Source organism: Micrasema longulum, unplaced genomic scaffold (assembly GCF_059751315.1).
Source record: "Micrasema longulum isolate JH-2025_06_02 unplaced genomic scaffold, ASM5975131v1 h1tg000379l, whole genome shotgun sequence".
In the NCBI taxonomy this organism is placed as follows: Eukaryota; Metazoa; Arthropoda; class Insecta; order Trichoptera; family Brachycentridae; genus Micrasema; species Micrasema longulum.
Window position 1 is genome coordinate 149,396 of NW_028277580.1, and position 20,811 is coordinate 170,206.

The window sequence follows — 20,811 nt, forward strand, 5'->3', positions numbered from 1 at the left end:
TTTCTCAAGCCTGGGTGCTCTGTGATGTAATTCACCACTGTAATTAGGCCTCCTGGCCTGTTGTGGTGCAAAAAAAAAAACTATAAATGTGTGTTGGCTTTCCAATGAAATAAACTAATAAATAAATAATAAACAAATTAAGAACGAAGAACGAATTTTTGCCAGAACGGCCACAATACAACCTCACTGCCTACCTCGACAGGGAAATGGCATGATGTTAGCAGTAGTGTTATTATAATTTAAAAGCTGAAAGTAGTTAGTTTTACACTGAAAGATTTCATTGTTCCTGGAATGGCGCTAGAAGCGTAAGATTGATCACCTTTCCTTAATGCAACCTATGAGCAAACCACGCAACATTTGTTTTTTTTTTGCATCTAAACTTGTCAAGAGGTCCAATTGCAGTGGTGAACAGAACCCTTAGGCTAAAGAAAAATCACATTGAATTTTTGAGTTTTCCCCGGGAATTGAATCAGGAGCCCTTCGTGCGTGAGTCATGCGTCTTACAATGTTCCAATGCACCACTGGGGGCGGAATAGGAACCGATGATGGTGCATTAAATTATTTAGATTTCCACATTCCCGAAAATTTCTATTTTGTTTAGAATAAAATCTTACTCTCTCTATAGATATCAGTCTTTCAGATTAAAACCGGATTAACCAGATAACCGGATTACTTGTTTTCTTTTCTTTTAAATCGTGTCATTTTAGTATCGAACCGGGTGTGGTTCTGCAAATGATAAATTATTTGCTCACATCAGCTGGGTGTGGAGTAATGGGGTGGGTTCACTGTACCCTGTCCACTGTTCTCTGACAAACCGCAGGAATATGTTTGCGTGGCGTTAATGCCAAAATACCATATCGCAGATATTTATTTATACAATACCTTGCATTTCGTTATTTCGACGCGAAGGATTTGTTCATGAAAATACCGCAAACCAACTCATAACGATTCACGGAAACCTCTATTACCTAAAGTGCATTCTTACACATATCCAAAACCGTTTTAAGATCGTGGAACTTCCTATCAGTTTCTAGCGTAAAAAATTGCAATGTTTTTTTGTCATTAACGAGTACTCTTTTAAAATTTTCTATTTCATAAATCGCGATTTTGATTGAATTTCAGCCTACTGCTTTCACTGCTCACTTTGAGTTTGGTAAATTATATCGAGGGCCTTTGTCGGATATTGTCAATCAACCTCATGACCATATTGCAAATACTAATTGACGTAAAAACTGTATTTTCTTGTAGTCTTCTTCTCCCTCCTGGCTGTGTGTCCCATTTACTTGGGGTCAGTCTTCAGTCTACATATTGGACTAGGAGATTTCTTGTTTAGTTTGTTTTTTACGGCCACTTGACGCCAAGACAGTAATCCCTCTTGCTTCACCTGGGCTAGGATACCACCGTTGACTGTTGTTCCTCCACTGCCATCCTCAACACGACGTCCCCAAAAGCCCGTAGCCCAATGTATGTCTGGGTGGCCTGCGAGGAGATTTGTGTCCCTTCAGCCTGTTCCGCTGTATTGCTGCACTTCATCTCCACCATCATAGCCGTTGAGGTCTTCACCCGTAGCCCTGAGCGAGAAGTCACGTTCCACCCCGCAATAATGAGTCTTCATCCAAACTTAGTCACCTAAAAACCTCGGTCCACTGAAATAAAGGTGCTCACGTAGACGCGTTGAATGATAATTACTCCTGTGAAAACCGAAAAGGTGACTTAGTCCTCCAGGAGTAAGGTTGTTGTTCTCGTTTAGGTATAACAGGCAAATATATGCCAGCAACCATCGCCCGAAACCGAGGGCCCTAAAAAATCTGACATTTGATACATTTTTGGAAAACAAATTCTAACACAAAATGCACCACTGTTGGTAAGTAGAAATCATGAACAAGGACCTAGGTAATTACTTACCAATGAAAAGTAACAACATTTTTTTACTATTATCCAAATGGTTTTTACACGCTTTTAAGACACAACCGAGAAAAATTGGTTTCGAATGAAGTATCAAGCGCACGTCAAAACCTGGTTGGCGGATAAAGAACGACTAAATACACGTAGATCAAGACTGAGCGTTTGGGCATGAGTTTGTTTGGCATGTTGTAATTTTAGAGGGTTCCGTGTGCGTCTTTGTGTATTAATAGGTATATGGTTTTAATTAAGAACACCGAACCTATTTCTATGGTTACATAAAAGCATTATGAAGTAAAGTTTTGAAAGTATATTTAGTAATGTTTAAACTTAATAGGAAACGTGCTCCGACTATTCTTCATACAAATGTGTTTCCGTATTTTCTCTTTGAATTATGACTTGTGTTTTTTTACATACTATAGATATGTAGTTTTTATTGTTTAGTTTTTTGAAAAATTGTTTATTCTGGAAACTAGACACGGTTTTATCTGCTGTCTTTGGACGCACGGTATACAAACTATTTTTGAAAAACGCGAAATGTACAGATACAAAAAAAATTCTGATACTCAGTCTAAAAAAATAACAAAATTGGTTGACTTTTGAGGAGCGGAAAACGAGAAAACGAAACGTCGATTTTGTTTATTCTGACAAAATGTCGGATATGCAGTTGTCTTTCTCGCACAGTATCGGGAAGGCATCGCAAGACAGTGACAGGAAAATAATATTCGAATAACTAATTGATCAATATTCTCTGTACTCACAATTCATGTAAACCCAAATACAAAAATAACAATGTATACTGACATATTCAATTTGGACTAAATACAATGATTGATACCAAACTTTTGATTGTGTTTATTTAATATGCAGCCTGTAACTGGGAGGGTGGATCATCGGTGGCAGAGCAATGGGGGACCTCAATGCCTATCGATATAACCCCCATTTACGTTCAGCGATATTCAGTCGTTTAAAAGTTATTCAGATTTTTAAGAATTTTTAGTAAAAATCCGATTTTAGGCAGTGTGTCCCAAGTGTAGCCAAACTATTAAGTCTACAATCGTAATTTTATTTTTACAAGTAGCTCAATAATAGTTCTTTTATCCTAAATTACAGTTTTGAGTCGTTATTTGATTTAATTCCAAATAAAAAATAATCTTTTCAAAAAATATGCAAACTTAATTTTTCAACTAACTTTTAAGGGTTATAAAAAAGAAAATTACATTAAAAAAATCTACATCCTATTTTAAATTTACTCTTATTTATGGCGAAGTAACTCTGAAAATTTCATTTGGCTAGTGCGATGGCTAGTGCATCAAAGACGCACTTAAAAAGTGAGCTAGCTAATTTTTGTTAGACTACGCAACGATACTTAGTAAGGAAACAAGATTTTCTTGATAAAAAGATTGGATAGTGTCAAATTAAAATACAAAGACATGTTGTTTTATTTTTATTTTTTAAAGTAAATGCTCTAAATAGGCTCCATCATTCGCTCCAACATGTTCTCAAATCTAGCAAAAGCAAAGCTTTGCCACGTTCAGTTCGTATGTAAATAAAAGTATATGACTTTGGGGTCAAAATATATTTATATATATTTTATTTCATTCTATTATTGGATTTCTGAAACACACACGCGCGATACTTAATCGAGGGAAACCAAATTCAATCAGGATACGAATTAAATTTCTTGATTATTGAAATGATTATTGTATCGATACAACGGTATAAATAATGGATTTAAATTCAATCTGTTTTACCGTAGACAACGTAAAATTAAAACATGTCTATAGAATTTATGTTTAAAGCCCTGACTTTGTGGTGATAGATTTTATAATTAATATTGAAATAAAAACACTTCGGTTTTAACAAATTATTAATAATTAATTATCGACTGGTTTCGAAGCTACAAAAGCTCTTTATCAAGATGCAGTTTATTTATTTGACACTTTAAATACATATACAATAAATATACATATAAGGGCGGGCATATTGCCTTAAGGCAATTTCTTCCTACCTACCCAAACCGTTCAGTTTAAGAAAATTATAAATACATGGACATATACTACAAACCTTAAAATATATTTTTTTCACTTAAATTTTAATTTTTAAACAACTTTCATTTATGTTTTCTTTTTCCTTCTCTTTTTTATATTTTTATAATTAACCTTACATATAATTGCTTTTTAATATGGAAACTTCACTGGTCCATTAGAATTAAGTCTAATTGTGTAAAATATTAAACTTTGTAACTGTACTGTATGTTTCCTGAATAAAAGAAAATAAAATAAAATAAATAAAAAATAAATATTGAATCTTACAATTTTATACAGAAATTAAAAGCAAAGATTAGGAAAAATAAATATATTTAATAAGAAAATAACACCATACTATGAAGAGAGGAGAGGAGATGGGAAGGAAAGAAGAAGGATAAAGGAACAATATAATTATTTAGATAGTGACATTTCAATCTTGACTTAAATGTAAACAAAGAAGGGGCGTCTCTAACATTAGTGGGTAGATTATTCCACAATCGAGCGGCTACTACTGTGAAAGAGGAGGCAAGAAAATTAGAGCGATGACTGGGTATTAAAAGATAGTCCGTGTTGTGAAAGAGGTTGAATGAGCTCTCTCAGATAAACAGGCGAAGTGGGATTATTTAAAATATTGTGAAGAAGTGATAGAATGTGAATGTTTCTTCTATGCCTGATACTGAGCCAGTGTAGTTGCGTGCGATACTCGGGTATGTGATCAAATTTGCGAAGATCAAATATATAACGAATACAAATATTCTGCAATCGTTCTAACTTATCAAGCAATTCAGAGTTAGCATCATACATCCGCGTAGTCAATGAGTGGAAGAAGTAAGCTCTGGACTAATGTTTGCTTAACATTACAGTAACAGTTGAGTAGATAATGAATATTTTAATTTTATTCTATCATTTCTATAGTTTTTACTAAATACTTAATCTAATTACTTATGAAATTATAAGGTATTTGTAGAAATACAAAGTTAATAAGTATAATAAATCTGGCGGATACCAATTAACTTGTAATGATTGAGGTTCAATTAACATAAGATAAATCTAAAACAAAACTGTAACATTTAAGTCAAAGAACACTTGAGGTGCCTTAATAATAATAATGTATAAATATTTATTTATTTATTTATTACGGCTTAGCTGATATCTATTTTTTTAAAAACAAACGAGTAGTTAACAAGTAATAAAATATACGATACAAGTTGAGTTTATAAATCTTACATACTTACGTATTGATACGAAGACATATGCACATTATGTATGTTGTATACGTCAGTAAAAATAAATAAAAATTTACGTCTAAATTTGTTGCAACACAGACAAGAAATTTTTGATAAGGGATATGGAGATCTAGACTTATGACCTGCCGTTGACTGGTAAAGGTAGCCACTTCACACATTGTGTGATATTTACCATTTTGCTTATATTTAAACACCCAGATTTGCTCAACTCTTCCATCTGTTGACTTTTGTGAAGTAGAAGAGCTGAAACTTTTAACATGTGGGTGAGATTCTTCCGGCTAAACCAATTTACCTACTAGACAACGCCAGAAAACAATTTTAAAATGTTTATGCTTCTTATTTTACAAGTCAGTTGATTCAATAATGTTTTGAGTATGTCTGAATGTTTGCAGACAGGCTGGATTTCTTTTCTAGGGAGTTATTCAGACGTTGCCTAGTAGGTGAATTGGTTCAGACGAATGAATATCACCCATCTGATAATGGTTTCAGCTCTTTTACTTCACAAAAATCAACAGATGGAATTGTTGAGAAAATGTAGATGTTTGAACATAGGCAGAATGGTCGATGTAACACAGTGTGTGAAGTGACCACTTAAACCAGCCAACGACAGGTCATAAGCCCTGTAAATTTAGTAGAATTTCTGATCTGTCTTTCTTCTTCAAAATTTTAAACAATTTTTAGATATTAGATATTTTTAATACAAAGTTTTGTGACTTGAAAAAAAACTTTTTGAAACACCGTAAAATGAAACATTTGTTAGTGTGTAATAAGTTTATGTTCCTTTAAATGTATTGATTTTATTATGATATCAACATTTTAAATTAATCAACTATATTAGGAGAATTCCTCTCCTCCACTCCACTCTATTTCCTCATCCCTTAACCTTCTTACGAGCTCTTTTTTTTTCTCATGTCTTATATAATATATTGTTTTTCTCTTTACTGTGTAACATGTTCTCTCATTATTTTTGTGAAAAACTTTAACTGGATGTATGTACTATTTTTTATGTTTTGTATTCTTTTATAACGACTGTTGTTTTTCCTTAATAAATAAAAATTAAAATTGCCTAGTCTTCCATATTCCGTTCTCAAAAATATTTTGCTTCTCTTACAACAAATTTAGATCTGAATAACTCCCTAGGGAGCAAATCCAGCCAGTGTGCAAACATTTGGACACACTCAAAACATTGTTGAATATCATATTTTTGTAAATAGATTATTTTTTGGTTCATTGGTTATTGTTGTAATGTCGATAGTACCTATTTCTTACGTACAACTCAATAAGTATATTGAACCTATAACTTTTATAAGATCGAGTTTGGCGGATTTCAAATGATGATTTTGGGATCTCGAACTAATTATGATTTAAAATCGAATAATAAATTAAATATATTTTTAGGCCTTTTTTTGAAAATAAATTGATTTTTAAATATTAATGAAATAATAATACAACTATTGAGGGAATTATTTTAATATTAAGTATTATCTATTTCTCGTCCGCGTCGCCGAATGCACGTGTGGCCAATAAGTAAAAAAAATCCAAATCATATTTCGAAATTTAAAATTCAAGTTTTGAACTTTTTGACATGAACCTTTATTTTACCATAATTTCTTTCAGTTTAAGGTTACAGAGACTAAATTACAGGAATAGCAATTCACCCCGTATAAGCAAAAAAATACATTTTGTATTATTCGCGTGTAACAGAAGCGTCGGACGAGATTCTGATTAAACTAATAATTATATTCACGTTTCGGAATCTAAAAACAGTTTAATTAAAAATAATCATAATTTACATAAATATCCTGGGTCTACATGTATAAAATAAAACATTAAAATTATACATTTTTGAAATTTTATCTCCACGAGATTTTCTTATTTGGGGTCTTTAACTGTGTCCAGGCGAATGAAGAAAACATTTATGTTTATAAAATAGAAGCATAATTCCGAACAAGTACTTTTGACCTAATCATATAAAAATCTTAAATATTTAATATAATTTTTTAAAACTAAAGCCATTCATTAATCGAGTTAAATATTATTTGTCCAGTAGTTAGGAATTAAGTCCAATGCCTTCCGCCTGAAGCCTATTGTTCCTGTGAGTCATGAGGGAATTCACCTCTTGTATTTTATAAAGCAACAAGCATACATTTACTTGGGCAGTTGTGATGAGCAAAAACCTGAATATTTCTTCCGAGACGAAAGAAGGACTGAAGGCAGAGTTGTCACTTAGAGCTTTAAACCGGTTGAATATCTTGTAAAACGTTAATTTAAGTTGGTATCGTTTTGGCCTGCTGGAAATATTCAATGTTTAAGGGTTGATGTGAAGACGTGATAGCACTAGAATTCCAATAATGTTTTAGATATTCTTCGGCCGATTAAATACCAGCAAAATGTTAACAGAATAAATCATCTTATTTAAGACAGATATAAATTCCAACAGTTGCTGAATTTTTTAAATCTAGACATTTACAGGACTTTTGATTCCAATTCAAATAGTTTAAGGCTCAATACTAGCCGTATCAATTCTGAACTTTTAATTAAAAATTGTTTAAGGCTCAATACTAGCCGACCGTCTGAGAAGGTATTATATGTACTTACACAGTTCTGCGTACCACCTTACACATTAAATAAATAAAAAATAAAATGAAAATTGACGCACGTCCAGCACCGCAAAATCATTCATTCATAAAAATTAATATATTATTAGATTTATTTAGGCGTGCCGCCGCCAGCCGTGCGTCAACATTTTAATGTAAATTCTGTACCTTAAAGCTGAAAGGCTGGAAGTCACGTTATGAGCAAAATTGAGTTATGAATGTCATTTATTCAGATTCTATTAATACTAAAAACATTGGAGTCCTCCGGTATACCACTACTGAAATAGCTTGGTCTAAAACACCAGTAGTGCAGTAATAATACCCCTGCTTTCAACAAAATTCAACGGTTAGCTGGTATTAAAGCAGTGGATACCGAATAAATTTCACAACTTTCATATCAAACTACCTCTGAGGCAGCAAGAGATTTTTCACAAGATTAAGTCTTATTGTCATAATAAACCATACTTAACCATAACTTCATTTATTTTGTCGTTAACTTCATTATTTTACTTTGCTTTTTTTCACATACTGTTTACTTTCAATTACTGTTTTATTGCAGTTAATATCATGTCATTCCATTTATATTTACCTGCTTTTTTTTATATTTAACTAATGTTTCAATTAATGGCGCGTAATTTAATGTTTTTGTCTAAAGAAAAATTTATAAATACATTGTTTTTCATTCAATATTCTACATTACTTTTTGAACTAAAGTCCGAGGAGGAATTAGGGCGCGGGCCGGGCGGTTAGAACAAAAAACATTGTAAAATGTTTTTTTTTTTAAATATTCTTATCAAAAACCTATAAATCTAAAAAAAACAGCAACGAATCATGTTTTTTAAAAAAAAAAATATTTACAATTTTAAGAAACCCGTTAGGGTTACATTAGAAATTTAATATTGTCTAGTCATTTTATGTCTCGTCTAGTCTAGTTAGTTCAGTCATCATGTGCTTTTTCAGATTGATTTTAAATTTGTCTCCATTAAAAGTTTTCAAGTAGTGAGGTAGGTCGTTGTAGTGTTTAAGTCCATTATGTAGTATTTTTGACTGTCCTGTGTTTGTCTTTGCTTTTTCAATATGATAGTGTTATTGTTGTCTGGTGTTATATTTGTGTATGTCAGCATTTTTGGCTAATATTATGTCGTCGTCTTGTATGTTTCCCAGTGTTATTTTGTGCACAATTTTTAAGGTATCAATTTTAGTCAAGTAGTTTATGTCAAACTGGTGTGTTTTTTGTACAGTTCAGTCGTAGAGGTCAGGTAGGGTAGGTTGTATGTTATTTTAAGAATTTTTTTTTTTTTCTTGGAGAGATACATTTAAAACAGTTTTACAACTTCAAACCGCTCTCTTGAACAATTGACCAAATGTAACTTCCAGCATTTAAGCTTCAAGGTACATAATTTATATGAAAACATGTAGTTTCAGCAGCGTTCCAAAATATTCCTGAAGTTTTATTAAATTAGGGTAAACATTGTATTACTTTGAAGCGGTTTTATAACATTATCTTTTTTTGCTTGTTTTTGTAACATGCGCACGGAGCATGACAAGAATGGCATTTTTGCGTATTTTTACGTCAGTTTCTGCATTTATTTCTCATGTAATTCAAAAATGACAATTTGAAATTTCAGTCACCGCAGATATTGATAGCCCAGAGCAACGGAGAGATATCTCTTAAAAAACAAATTCTGAGATAATCGGACTTACACGTTTGCAAAAAGTATGACTGAATTTTATGTTTTGAAGTAGATTATAAATACTTTATTTTTAACTAGGTTTACTTTCTTTATTGAGTAATTTATAAATTGAAAAGATAAATTTATTAACAATTTAAAAAAACTACACATAAAAATACATTATGTAACTTGGTAGATATTATAATGATAAATTTGTACCTCTCCCTTCCCATCCTTATCCCCTCTTCATGTATCATTCTTCTTTCTTAAAAAAAAAAACAATTTTTTTATTACCAAAAAATATTTTTTTAAATATATTTATCAAAAGCATACAAAAATTAACATATAAATTATCAAGTCCTACTGAACTGCATAAAATGCAGTTCGTCAGCAGGTGCTTATAGTTAAGTTTTAATATATGTATATACATAATCTAATCTCTTAAATTCTATAAACATATAAAAACTCTCATTACTATGGAAAAAAGAAAAATATGTACATCAAAAATAAAAAAAATGTCCAAATAAAAGAGAAAACACAAAAAAACTTAAATATAAAAAAACACGTTCTAAAAGCCAGATTCTCAGCAGACGTCTTTCTCTTGAGCTAGATAAGTTTTTTTTTGTTTTTTATATTTAATGGGAGCATATTATACATTTTTGGTATATTGTACTCGAGTGTTCTTTTCCCGTATTTATAATTGAATTGAGGGAGAGCTAGTCCATCTACACTAGTGAACCAAGTATTATATATATGAAAATAACATTATTATATGTATAAACTTAAATTTATTTATACAGTATGTATTATATTTTCTTTACTAACTTTCTATACTTTGTGGAAATCTTTTACTGGTTATACACTATATCTGTTTTATTATATAAATAAAACACGAGTGATACTTTAATCCACAAATTTGGAATATTCCAAATTTGTGGATTAAAGTATCACTCGTGTTTTATTTATATAATAAATTACAATGAACTTCCATCAAGAATTTTCACTTACAAACTTAAATGTTTCTATATCTGTTTGATTACTATAAATATGTATGTAGAACTATTGGTTTCCCAAATAAAATAAAATAAAATAAAGTATCTGTGTGTTTATCTCAAAATTGAACATTTCGGGGTTATCTGACTGTTGCTTAGGGATAGCGATAAATTATTTATCAAATTATTTGGTTAACATCAAGAGTTTCATCTTATTTCAGTAATATTGCTTCTATTTACTAACATCAAGTGACATTACTAATATCTTACCCCTAAAAGGCAAACGTTAATAAAAAAACTAACATTTACTAATAATTTTTTTTTTTTTTTATACGCCTCCACTCGTTTGCGAGTGATTTTGTTACTAATAATTAGATTTTAAAAATTTCAATTTGAGATTTCAACTACAAAACATTTGATCTGATATTTACCAAACTTATTTATTTATTTATTTGACATTTTATATACATATACAATAAATATACATATAAGGGCGGGCATATTGCATTAAGGCAATTTCTTCCTACCTACCCAAACCGTTCAGTTTGAGAAAATTATAAATACATGGACATATTGAATCTTACAATTTTATACAAAAATTAAAAGCAAAGATTAACAAAAATAAATATAAATATAAAAAAAAATAACACTATACTATGAAGAGAGGAGAGGGGATAAGAAGGAAAGAAGAGGGATAAAGGAACAATTTAAATATTTAGATAGTGACATTTCAATCTTGACTTAAATGTAAATAAAGAAGGGGCGTCTCTAACGTTAGTGGGTATATAATTCCACAATCGAGCGGCTACTACTGTGAAAGAGGAGGCAAAAAAATTAGAGCGATGACAGGGTATTAAAAGGGTTCTCTCGTTACTAGAACGAAGAGATAGTCCGTGTTGTGAAAGAGATTGGATGAGCTCTCTCAGATAAACAGGCGAAGTGGGATTATTAAAAATATTTTGAAGAAGTGATAGAATGTGAATGTTTCTTCTATGCCTGATACTGAGCCAGTGTAGTTGCGTGCGATACTCGGTTATGTGGTCAAATTTGCGAAGATTAAAGATATAACGAATACAAATATTCTGCAATCGTTCTAATTTATCAAGCAATTCAGAGTTAGCATCTGGATAACATACATCCGCGTAGTCGAGGAGTGGAAGAAGTAAGCTCTGGACTAATGTTTGCTTAACATTAATTGGCAAGAAATTCTGTAATCTTTTAAGTGAGTGCAAACTGCTATAAAGCTTACGACTAACTTCGTTGACCTGATCGTGCCACTCTAAATGCTTATGAATGATAATACCTAAGTTATATACTATATTATCCGATAATACTATCCGTATAGAATTAACAGTTCAATAAACGGTAATATTGTTTCAGTTGGAATGATGCAAAGTGATGTTTTTAACCCTTAAAAACCCCGTGTCATGAACTGATAGCACTTTGAAACTATTCCTACGTTTACATTTGCAACTATTTATATGTAGTGTGTAATATATTTGAGTGATTTGGAAATACTTAAAGGTTCTTAGATTTGGATAAATTCGTGTTGTTTTTTCCCCCTTGTCTTTTCCAGAGGGTTTGGAGTTTGAAGAAAGTTAAGTATTGGAGATCGGAAGAAGGTATGGCTGGTCGGGATCGATACACGTAGATAGTATATTATTCGCGGGTCAATGTACATTCGTAGTGGGTCGAGTCAAGAGCGAACTGGGTCCGGTCCAAGGAAAGCAGAAAAAATGAATGATTTATTTCAACCCTTGAGTGACCAAAACTTTTATACCAAAGATTACGTCATAATTTTGAAACAAAAAAACAAGGTTTCATATTAAGAAAGGGTCTCTGAGATGGTTTGGTCACGTAGAACGAATGGACGACGAAAGAATGGTCAAACAAGTATAAATGGCGAAAATGAACGGCAACGTGAGACGAGGACGACCAAGGAAGACGTGGCATGATCAGATAAACCAAAATCTTAAGTCTGGTCATGTCAAAAGCAGACAGAACCGAAGGGCATGTATGACAAGATGTATGAATGTGGAAGAGGCTAGGATTGTATGCCAGGATAGACGTGTGTGGCGGTCCATTCTCTCTGCCTACCCCTACGGGGAAATGGCGTGATGGTAGTAGTAGTAGTACATTTTTGAGGAGTGAATATAGAAGTCTAGGCATTATTATTTATTTATTTGAACACTTTATATACATATAAGGGTGGGCATATTGCCTTAGGGCAATTTTTTTCTACCCACCCAAACCGTTGAGTTCGGAGAGGAGAGGGGATGGGAAGGAAAGGAAAAGGATAAAGGAACAACTGAAATATTTAGATATTAACATTTCAATCTTGACTTAAATATAAATAAAAAAGGGGCGTCTCTAACATTAGTGGGGAGATTATTCCACAATCGAGCAGCTACTACTGCGTAAGAGGAAGCAAGAAAATTAGAGCGATGAAAGGGTATTAAAAGCGTTCTCTCGTTACTAGAACAAAGAGATCGTCCATGTTGTGATAGATAGGCATTCACAGGACTAATTACATGTCATAGGCTGTTTTTTTAATTTTTTATATTATTCTAACCGTATGAAATATCTTTTATACAAAATAAATTTAAGAGTCCTCTTCACTAAATGTTAAACAACTTGGTGTTTATTTAGATTCAGATCTTTTTCTTTATTCTTAGGTCAATAAAACGGTAAGTGCTGGTTGCTTTCTTCTCCGAAAGATCAAATCCGTAAGGAAAGATATTCCTATAGACGCAACTAAAGCTCTCGTGAATACTTTTGTCGTTTTGCGTCTTGATTACTGTAAAAGAATATACGCAAATCTCCCAAAATACCAAATTGATAAACTTCAATCGGTTTTCAATGCAGTAGCAAGGCTTATCACGGGAGTAAAAAAATTCTCACATCTCACAACATCTTCTAGATTTGCGATGGTTAAAAAACCCAGAGAGAATAAAATACAAGCTTTGCTGGACAGTATTCAAATCCCTTTATGAAATGGTTCCAAAATACCCATTAGACTTTTGTATTAAGGAAAATGCATGTCTAAGAAAATCTACTCTTGGGTCAGCATTTGATTCAGGCAGAAGAAAACTTGTCGAAATCCGGCGCTCCCCAAACACTAGATTTGGAGATCGTGCTTTTGCCGTTGTCGGCAGGGGCGAACCGTGTATAGAAGCGATTATGCACAGCTTACCATTATATTTGACTAACCATAAAAATGTTTAATTGTAGCTTTATTAACAGAAAAACAAATAAATAATTATCATTTGTTTGAAATGTTTTTCACCGTTTGTATTTTTATCCTAATATAAATATAAATTTTAATAAAGCGCGCCCAGCGCCTGCGGTAAGCCAAAAGAAACTTGCCGATTATTCCAGCTTATTTTTTCAAACAAATAAGTATACTATATTTTAAATGTATTAACCTCAGTGCCGGTTTTTTCTCCTAGATTGAACTTGCAGATTACACAAATTATTTGAAGATTCTTGATTTGGAAAACAAACATTGTTTTTTAAGGACTATTTTTCTTTGAGATGGTACTTTTGACATAAGACTATAATTACTTTCATGCGTCATATTGCAGGACATGTAGCGCTCCACGCGGCCGTTTTTTGTACCATTAATTGCTAGAACAATGCGGCCAGTTAACATTTCAATTGAATACTCAATATCGACTGAATTCATAATGGTATTTTTTATTTATTTTTTAATGAATTATATATTAAAGTAATGAATAATATATCTATATAATATAATACATTACGAAGTTACATCCTTTGAGTTGATTTCATGGATGAGAGTTGTTGTATCATACAGAACAACAGAATAATATCAATTTATACTTACATTATATTATGTACCTCCTATGAAGGTACAAATATATGATATTTTTTTAAAGCTAAAAAAATATCATATATTTAAATAAAATCACCATTTGCCACTGGTTGCCAGCCCCTCTATCTGGAACCAATTGCCTTCAAACTTACCAGTCAGTTTAGATTTTGACTTCTTTAGTGTATTATACCCTCAATTTGAAATCAGAAAAAATAAAATGTCAGTTTAGCTAAGTTAGAATATATGTTTAAATATACAATTTAAAAATGTTTAACATTTTTTTTTACAAAAATGGCGCTATGTAAATTAGCCAAATATTATTATTAAGGAAACATGTTCTAAGAAGGGCTCTACGCACTGTACATTTACAGTGTTAAATCATATTTTTTACATATTTCACATGTCATTAAAATATTTATTGATTTCTTCTATCTTAATTTCCCTTTGCCAGATTTAAGTGGCGACTTTACGTGCTGCGTAACATTTACAATTCTGTGTATGTTAAAATACTCAAACATTTATGTTCCTTTCTTTAAAATGTTTTCAACACTACAATAAAATTCATAACGAATATTTTGCCAATTGCCAATAGTTCCAAATGTTTTTAAAAATCGGGGTAAATGTTCATCGATTTGGGTAGATTGCTTTCGAAATCGGTAGATCAATCGAAAAATCAGTATTGTTGGCAACATTGCTAATAATAACGCCCACTTCAGGGTTAGCGTAGAACTCTCCTCGGAAGGTTTTCACGTAGCCCGTCATGTCCCCGAGCACAAGTTAGAGTTAGTATTCCGTCAGCGGACCGCACTGCCATACCTTGGCGTCTTAAATCTGAAGCATCCCACCGCTCGCTATTATATTATTTGCAAGGGAATTTCACTCACATAATCCTGTTTGCTCTCCCACGATACAGGTCCTTGAGAAATTAAGCAATTCTCTTGTAAATACTACGAAACATAACTTCATCCTTGATCATTTAAATTTATAAATAAATCAAAATTTGAGTAAATCGGGACATAAACATAAAAAAACAATATTGATACAATATTTGAGTTTGTCCAAATGTTCGTAGACAAAAGACTGGATTTCACCCCCTTGGGAGCCATTAAGACAAATTACAACAGGGATGGAGAATACCTTGAATAAGAGAATATGGAAATCTAGGAATTTACAGGGCTTATGACCAGTCATTGGCTGGTTTAAGTGGCCACTTTGCACACTGTGTAACATTCACCATTTTACCTTTGTTTGAAAAAATATTGTAATGAAACCAACTGGTCCAAGAAGAAGTTTAAAAATTGAAAAATTGTTTTCAGGCGTTTTCTAGTATTTGAAATAATTCAGTCAGATGAATCTCTTCACAGCAATAAAAGTTTCAGCTCTTTAACTTCACTAAAATCAATAAATGGAAGAATTGAAGAAATATGGATGTTCAAACATAGACAAAATGGTGAATGTTACACAGCGTGTAGAGTGGCCACTTAAACCAGCCAATGACAGGTCATAAGCCCTGTCAATGCCTATACTTCAATATTCTCTTATTCAAGGTATTTTCTATCCCTGTTGTAATTTATCAATATTAAGACGATAAAAATTGTCTGTAAAATAGGGAAATATCATAGTTTTAAAGTAATAAAGGCCTATGAAAGACTGTCCAGTAAAATATATATATTTTTTGTAACATATTAGTAGCATAAAGAATATTTTTTAATTTGTAATTTAGAATTCCTACAATAATAGCCATTTCATTGACCACGTCCCTAATACGTCACGATTCATGTTTATTTTCCTGTCAACTAAAATTTTTTTAGAAAATTATCATGAATCTTGACGTCACAACTATCAAGGTCAAACATGTCATGTTTTTCTAGTGTTGTATTTATGAAAAAATATTTCTTTCATTTATGTATGAAAAAATTTCTCCACAATATCCATATTGATTTTGAAAATACAATTAATTATTCTGAATCTATTTCATATATTTTTATCGGTATTTGTAGCATGTGATATTTCCCTATTGCAATGAAAGACTTGGCATGATAAGGGAAACCAAAATCTTAAGTCTAGTCATGTCAACAGCAGGCAGAACCGAAGGGAATGTATATCAAGATGTGTGAATTCAAATTTTTGTATAATTTATAATGATAAAACATGATGCAGGCTATATTTACAAATGAATTTTGAAAAGACTATGTGGAACTTTTAGAAATTTTAAATAATATTGGTTTATGGTCTGCGTTGTTGGGACTCTAAAATTAATAATTGATAGAAACTTAAGGCAATCAATTATGTTATTTAAAATTTTATAAATAAAAATGGCGTCAGCCATTTACCGATAATGTGAGAGATATGAGATGCTTAATCAATCATTCCTTTAAAAAATATGCTAAAAAGTGGGTCATTAAAAGAGATGTCCGTGATAACTTTAGATAAATTGCTAGCTTTATATGTGAGTTATTGGTTTTTTGTTTTTTATGCTAAATTATTCATATTGTTTATTTTTTATGTATGTTTTTGAGATTATATGTGAATGTAATTATGTGCGTATATATTCACATGTATGTTGTGTATGTACATGTGTGTGTGCATGTATGTATGTAAAACCCACGCACAGGCTATGCGTACGTAGGTTTTTGTTTTCTTAACATTTTGTCTTGTATAATTATTTGCACGTACTATAAACCTAAATGCTAAAAAATGCTCTCTAATTTTTACATTGATGTTAATAATACAGAGATTTGAGAAAAATAGCATAATATACATGTCTAACTAATGCAGTGCGATGGACTGATTTTGGCCTACTAAAATCAACAAAATCGCTGTCCCGTTTTCCGTACCTCAAAATTGAACGGTTTTAATAAAAGAAAAATACCAGAAATAAATTTTCTACGTCGTTATTTTTCCCGTTCTTCAAAAGTATTGAAATTATTTATTGATTTATTTTTTTAACTCAATTTTTTTTCCATTATAAACTATGATTATCAAAAAAAAATGTGACCTCACTGAGGTTACCCGTGCCGAAGACAATTAAAAATACTTGTGTATCGTACGTCCGAAGACAGCAGATAAAACTAAGCGCCTTTTTGGGTTTTTGGAAGATCCTAGCTCCCAAAAGAATGAATCTATCAAAAAAGCAAAACAACACAGAAAAGCCAATGATAAATACCTATAGTGTGCAAAAACACATTGTTCTAGTGCTCTATTGCACTTATCCAAGAAGAAAATATGGGATTACGTTTGTATGATGAAAGTTAGACCGCCTTTTAAAAGCGAAAGTGGTGTTAGGAAATAAAAAAAAGTCAACTGCATTTTAAAATCACACCCAACAACTGAAATTCCTTAAAATACTGCAAACATTTTTCTTGGGTAGGTTTAAATAAAAGAAATGTATATTTTGATTATTTATTCGTAAATAATATGTGAGAACAGTAAAATGTACAAAACTTAAATTAAAATAGGATATTTAAATTCAAAAAGGATATCGTAAAATTAGGGTATAAAAATATAAAAAATATCAAATTAGTAGTACAATTATTTAACACTATGATTTCAAGTATTATATTTATTTAAAATAATAATGTTTTTTAAAACTATTATTTTATTTTTTGATAGAATGAGAATGTTGCGAAGTATCTGGATTTTTGAAATAACTAAACATAAAACTGAAAATCAATATTACTATCACATTTGGGTTTTTTGAAAACATTTTTTTTTAATATGAAAAAAAAAATTGTTCAAATATTCTGAAAAACAGTAAGCATTACATTTACAGGAAAATTGAATTCAGTTTACAATATTTTATTGATTTATTTAATCATTGTTCAAATCAAACGGGTTTCAAAACGGAATAACAAATTCCTGTAGTCATAACAAATATATGGCAAAGACAATATGAAATAATTATATGGGTACCAGATTAATTCAGAATAAAATCTAGTTTAGATTTAAACGTTGGGAAAAATTCTATATCTTAATTCTAATATTTATTATTGATTAAAAACAGTTTTCTAAATTTATCCTTTATTTTATATACATTTTTTTAGTTATATATATAATTTTTAAATGAATTAATCAAACCAAGTATTCTGCAAAACATCAAACTTATGGTGTTTTAAATTTGATTAAAATATTATTTGCATTAGTTTACTGAAATCATGAACTTTTTTTTCTTTAAAATAAACGTATGTACTATTTAATGTGAAGAAAAATTTAATTTTAAATTATGCCTAAGCTTTTTATAAAATGATACTAACGTATTTAGTAGATTTTTAGTCACATTGCGCTATATAATGATAATAATAATGAAAAAAATAAAACATTCTTTACATCTAATCTATATCTATACTTTCAACAGGATGGTGTAAATGAAATTAAAAAATATTTAAACTGCGGAGTTTATTGATAATTATCCTTGTGTAATATTTGAATGGTTTTGTTTACTTTAAATAATAAAACATACATTCTGTTTTTCACGACTATTAATAAATTAATTTTGAATTTTGAAGCTCCACGAGCTCCTTAATCGAGGAATAATAATTGAGAATGAGGAAGTTTAGTCTAAGGGAAATCAAATATAAGAAATATTTACATACGCGCGGTAAAATTTAGAGCAGTAAGGCGAAGTGTCTTAAAAAATACAAAAAAATATATACTATACTAATGAGAGTGTTGTGATAGATTTCCGCTCACCGGGAAGCTAACAAGCCAACCAGGATAACTCACCAAAGAGAACTTGTGACCTCACAGGTGGAGTAATTTCAAAACCATGAAACTTTAAAAAATCATAGCGCTGGTAATACGATACACAAAATAAAAAATTAGAGTAGTTTGATAGTTTAAAAATAAAAAAATCGCTGAACTACCTCATAATGTATTCGTGGAGGTATGGAGTGATAGTCTTAGCGTTCATTGCTAAGACCAAGTGCAAATTATTGAATTCCAACTGCCCACGCCCCTCACCCTGTACCAGAAAAACAAAATACTACTTGTAATAAAGACGTGATTTATCATCTTCTAGAATAAAATACTAATTTAGACACTGTTAAAATTATAAAATATATTTTTTTAAATTCTCAATTAAACCTCTGTAAAGGAGTACGTTTATTTCCGAAACCGATCGGTAATCAAACAAATAATGAGTGGCTAAAAATAAAGTGTTTTTATTTTAATTACATAATTAATAACAACAAAGTTAGTGCTTCAAATGTAAATTTAAGATTTTTTTAAAAATAAAATGTCTACCAGTTTCAAAACACAGCTGGCATCCTATGTCGAGCCTAAGTCCATAGCATCGTTCCTACGTTTTAGGAAAATCAAATAAATTTTTAATAATATTCTAATGATATAATATTAGCAGTTTATCTTTTTGGATAGATACAAATTAAAAGAAACCCGTTTTTTTTTGTTTTTGAGTACAAACCACTGTGTAAATTAATTGAAGAAACGATCATTGTTACTGAAAAGCTTTTATATAGTCTTAAATCGGAAAAAAGGAGAATACAAAATATGCCGTATACAATTAATTTTAAACGTACGATATGAAGTTATAACTACAAGTTTTTAACAAATATGTATAATTTTTTTTAACGAATAAAAACAAGCTTTATTTAATTCATTGAAATTTTACATTAATCTTTGTCAGAAAATTACATAAGCCTTTTTAGACACAAGCCACAAGTTACGTAACAAATTTCGAAAACGGGCCATTTCACACGTATCGTCCGAATCCATACGGCGCGGTAAAATTAGGGTGGATTGATAATTACTTTATTATTTTATCGGCCTCGTGGCGTGGTTGCCAGCACGTTTTCCTACCATGCAAAAGTTCCCGGGGTCGATTCCCGGCATGGCTGACATGAAATATTGATTTAAAAAGGTGTTTATACATAAAAATATTTCGCAGTTCGCATTCGACAGGCACCTGAAGCGTAAGACTGAAGTGATCAAGATAAGCTGCAATTGGTGTACCAATGCAGTTCCCTATGCACCATTAGGTGCGGAAAGGGAATGATGATGATGAAATTATTTTGTGTTTAATTTGTCTCAGGTAAAAGCCGGCCAAAGGAAATCGAGTAAAGATTAGTCGGCATTTTGGTGAACTGGTAATTACGTATAGTTAGGTAAATGAAAAAAATAAAATAATAACAATAAATATCAATCCACCCGATATTAGTTTACGGTGCCGTGTGGGATTTCTGCCGTTGTGTGAAATGGGCCAATAGTTAAATATGAATTTTCGCTGAGAATATATTATTACGTTTAATTTTTTCATAGTGTGAGAACGTTGTGTTTATTTAGTAAGATATTAATACAATTGTAGGCCTTAGGGGCACCTTGATATGTCAGGCATCGGCTTTCCCTTGCAGCGAGATTTGTACGTAGGCCAACCGAAGAATCCCTGTTTGTCGTATACACGTTTGGCACATCTCACATCGTCAGACAGATCCTCGTTAAGCAAATCTAAAAAAAAAACGAAACATTGATTATTTATTTACTTAACACTTTATGAACATATACATTGTTTTTCAAAATTTAA

At 31.2% G+C, this 20,811-nt stretch overlaps 2 protein-coding genes across 2 annotated transcripts in view; one reads left to right on the forward strand and one right to left on the reverse strand.

Annotated features, from left to right (window-relative positions):
- The window catches only part of Lrt (Leucine-rich tendon-specific protein), a 280,436-nt gene that overhangs the window by 68,192 nt on the left and 191,433 nt on the right, over positions 1 to 20,811 (forward strand). The gene's annotated exons all lie outside the window — the stretch shown is intronic.
- The window catches only part of LOC148282072 (lysozyme-like), a 40,203-nt gene continuing 39,030 nt past the window's right edge, over positions 19,639 to 20,811 (reverse strand). Inside the window, exon 5 of the mRNA XM_088225668.1 lies at positions 19,639 to 20,735. Within this exon, the coding sequence (XP_088081794.1) occupies positions 20,599 to 20,735 (137 nt within the window). The 3' untranslated portion in view covers positions 19,639 to 20,598. The remainder of the gene's footprint in view (positions 20,736 to 20,811) is intronic.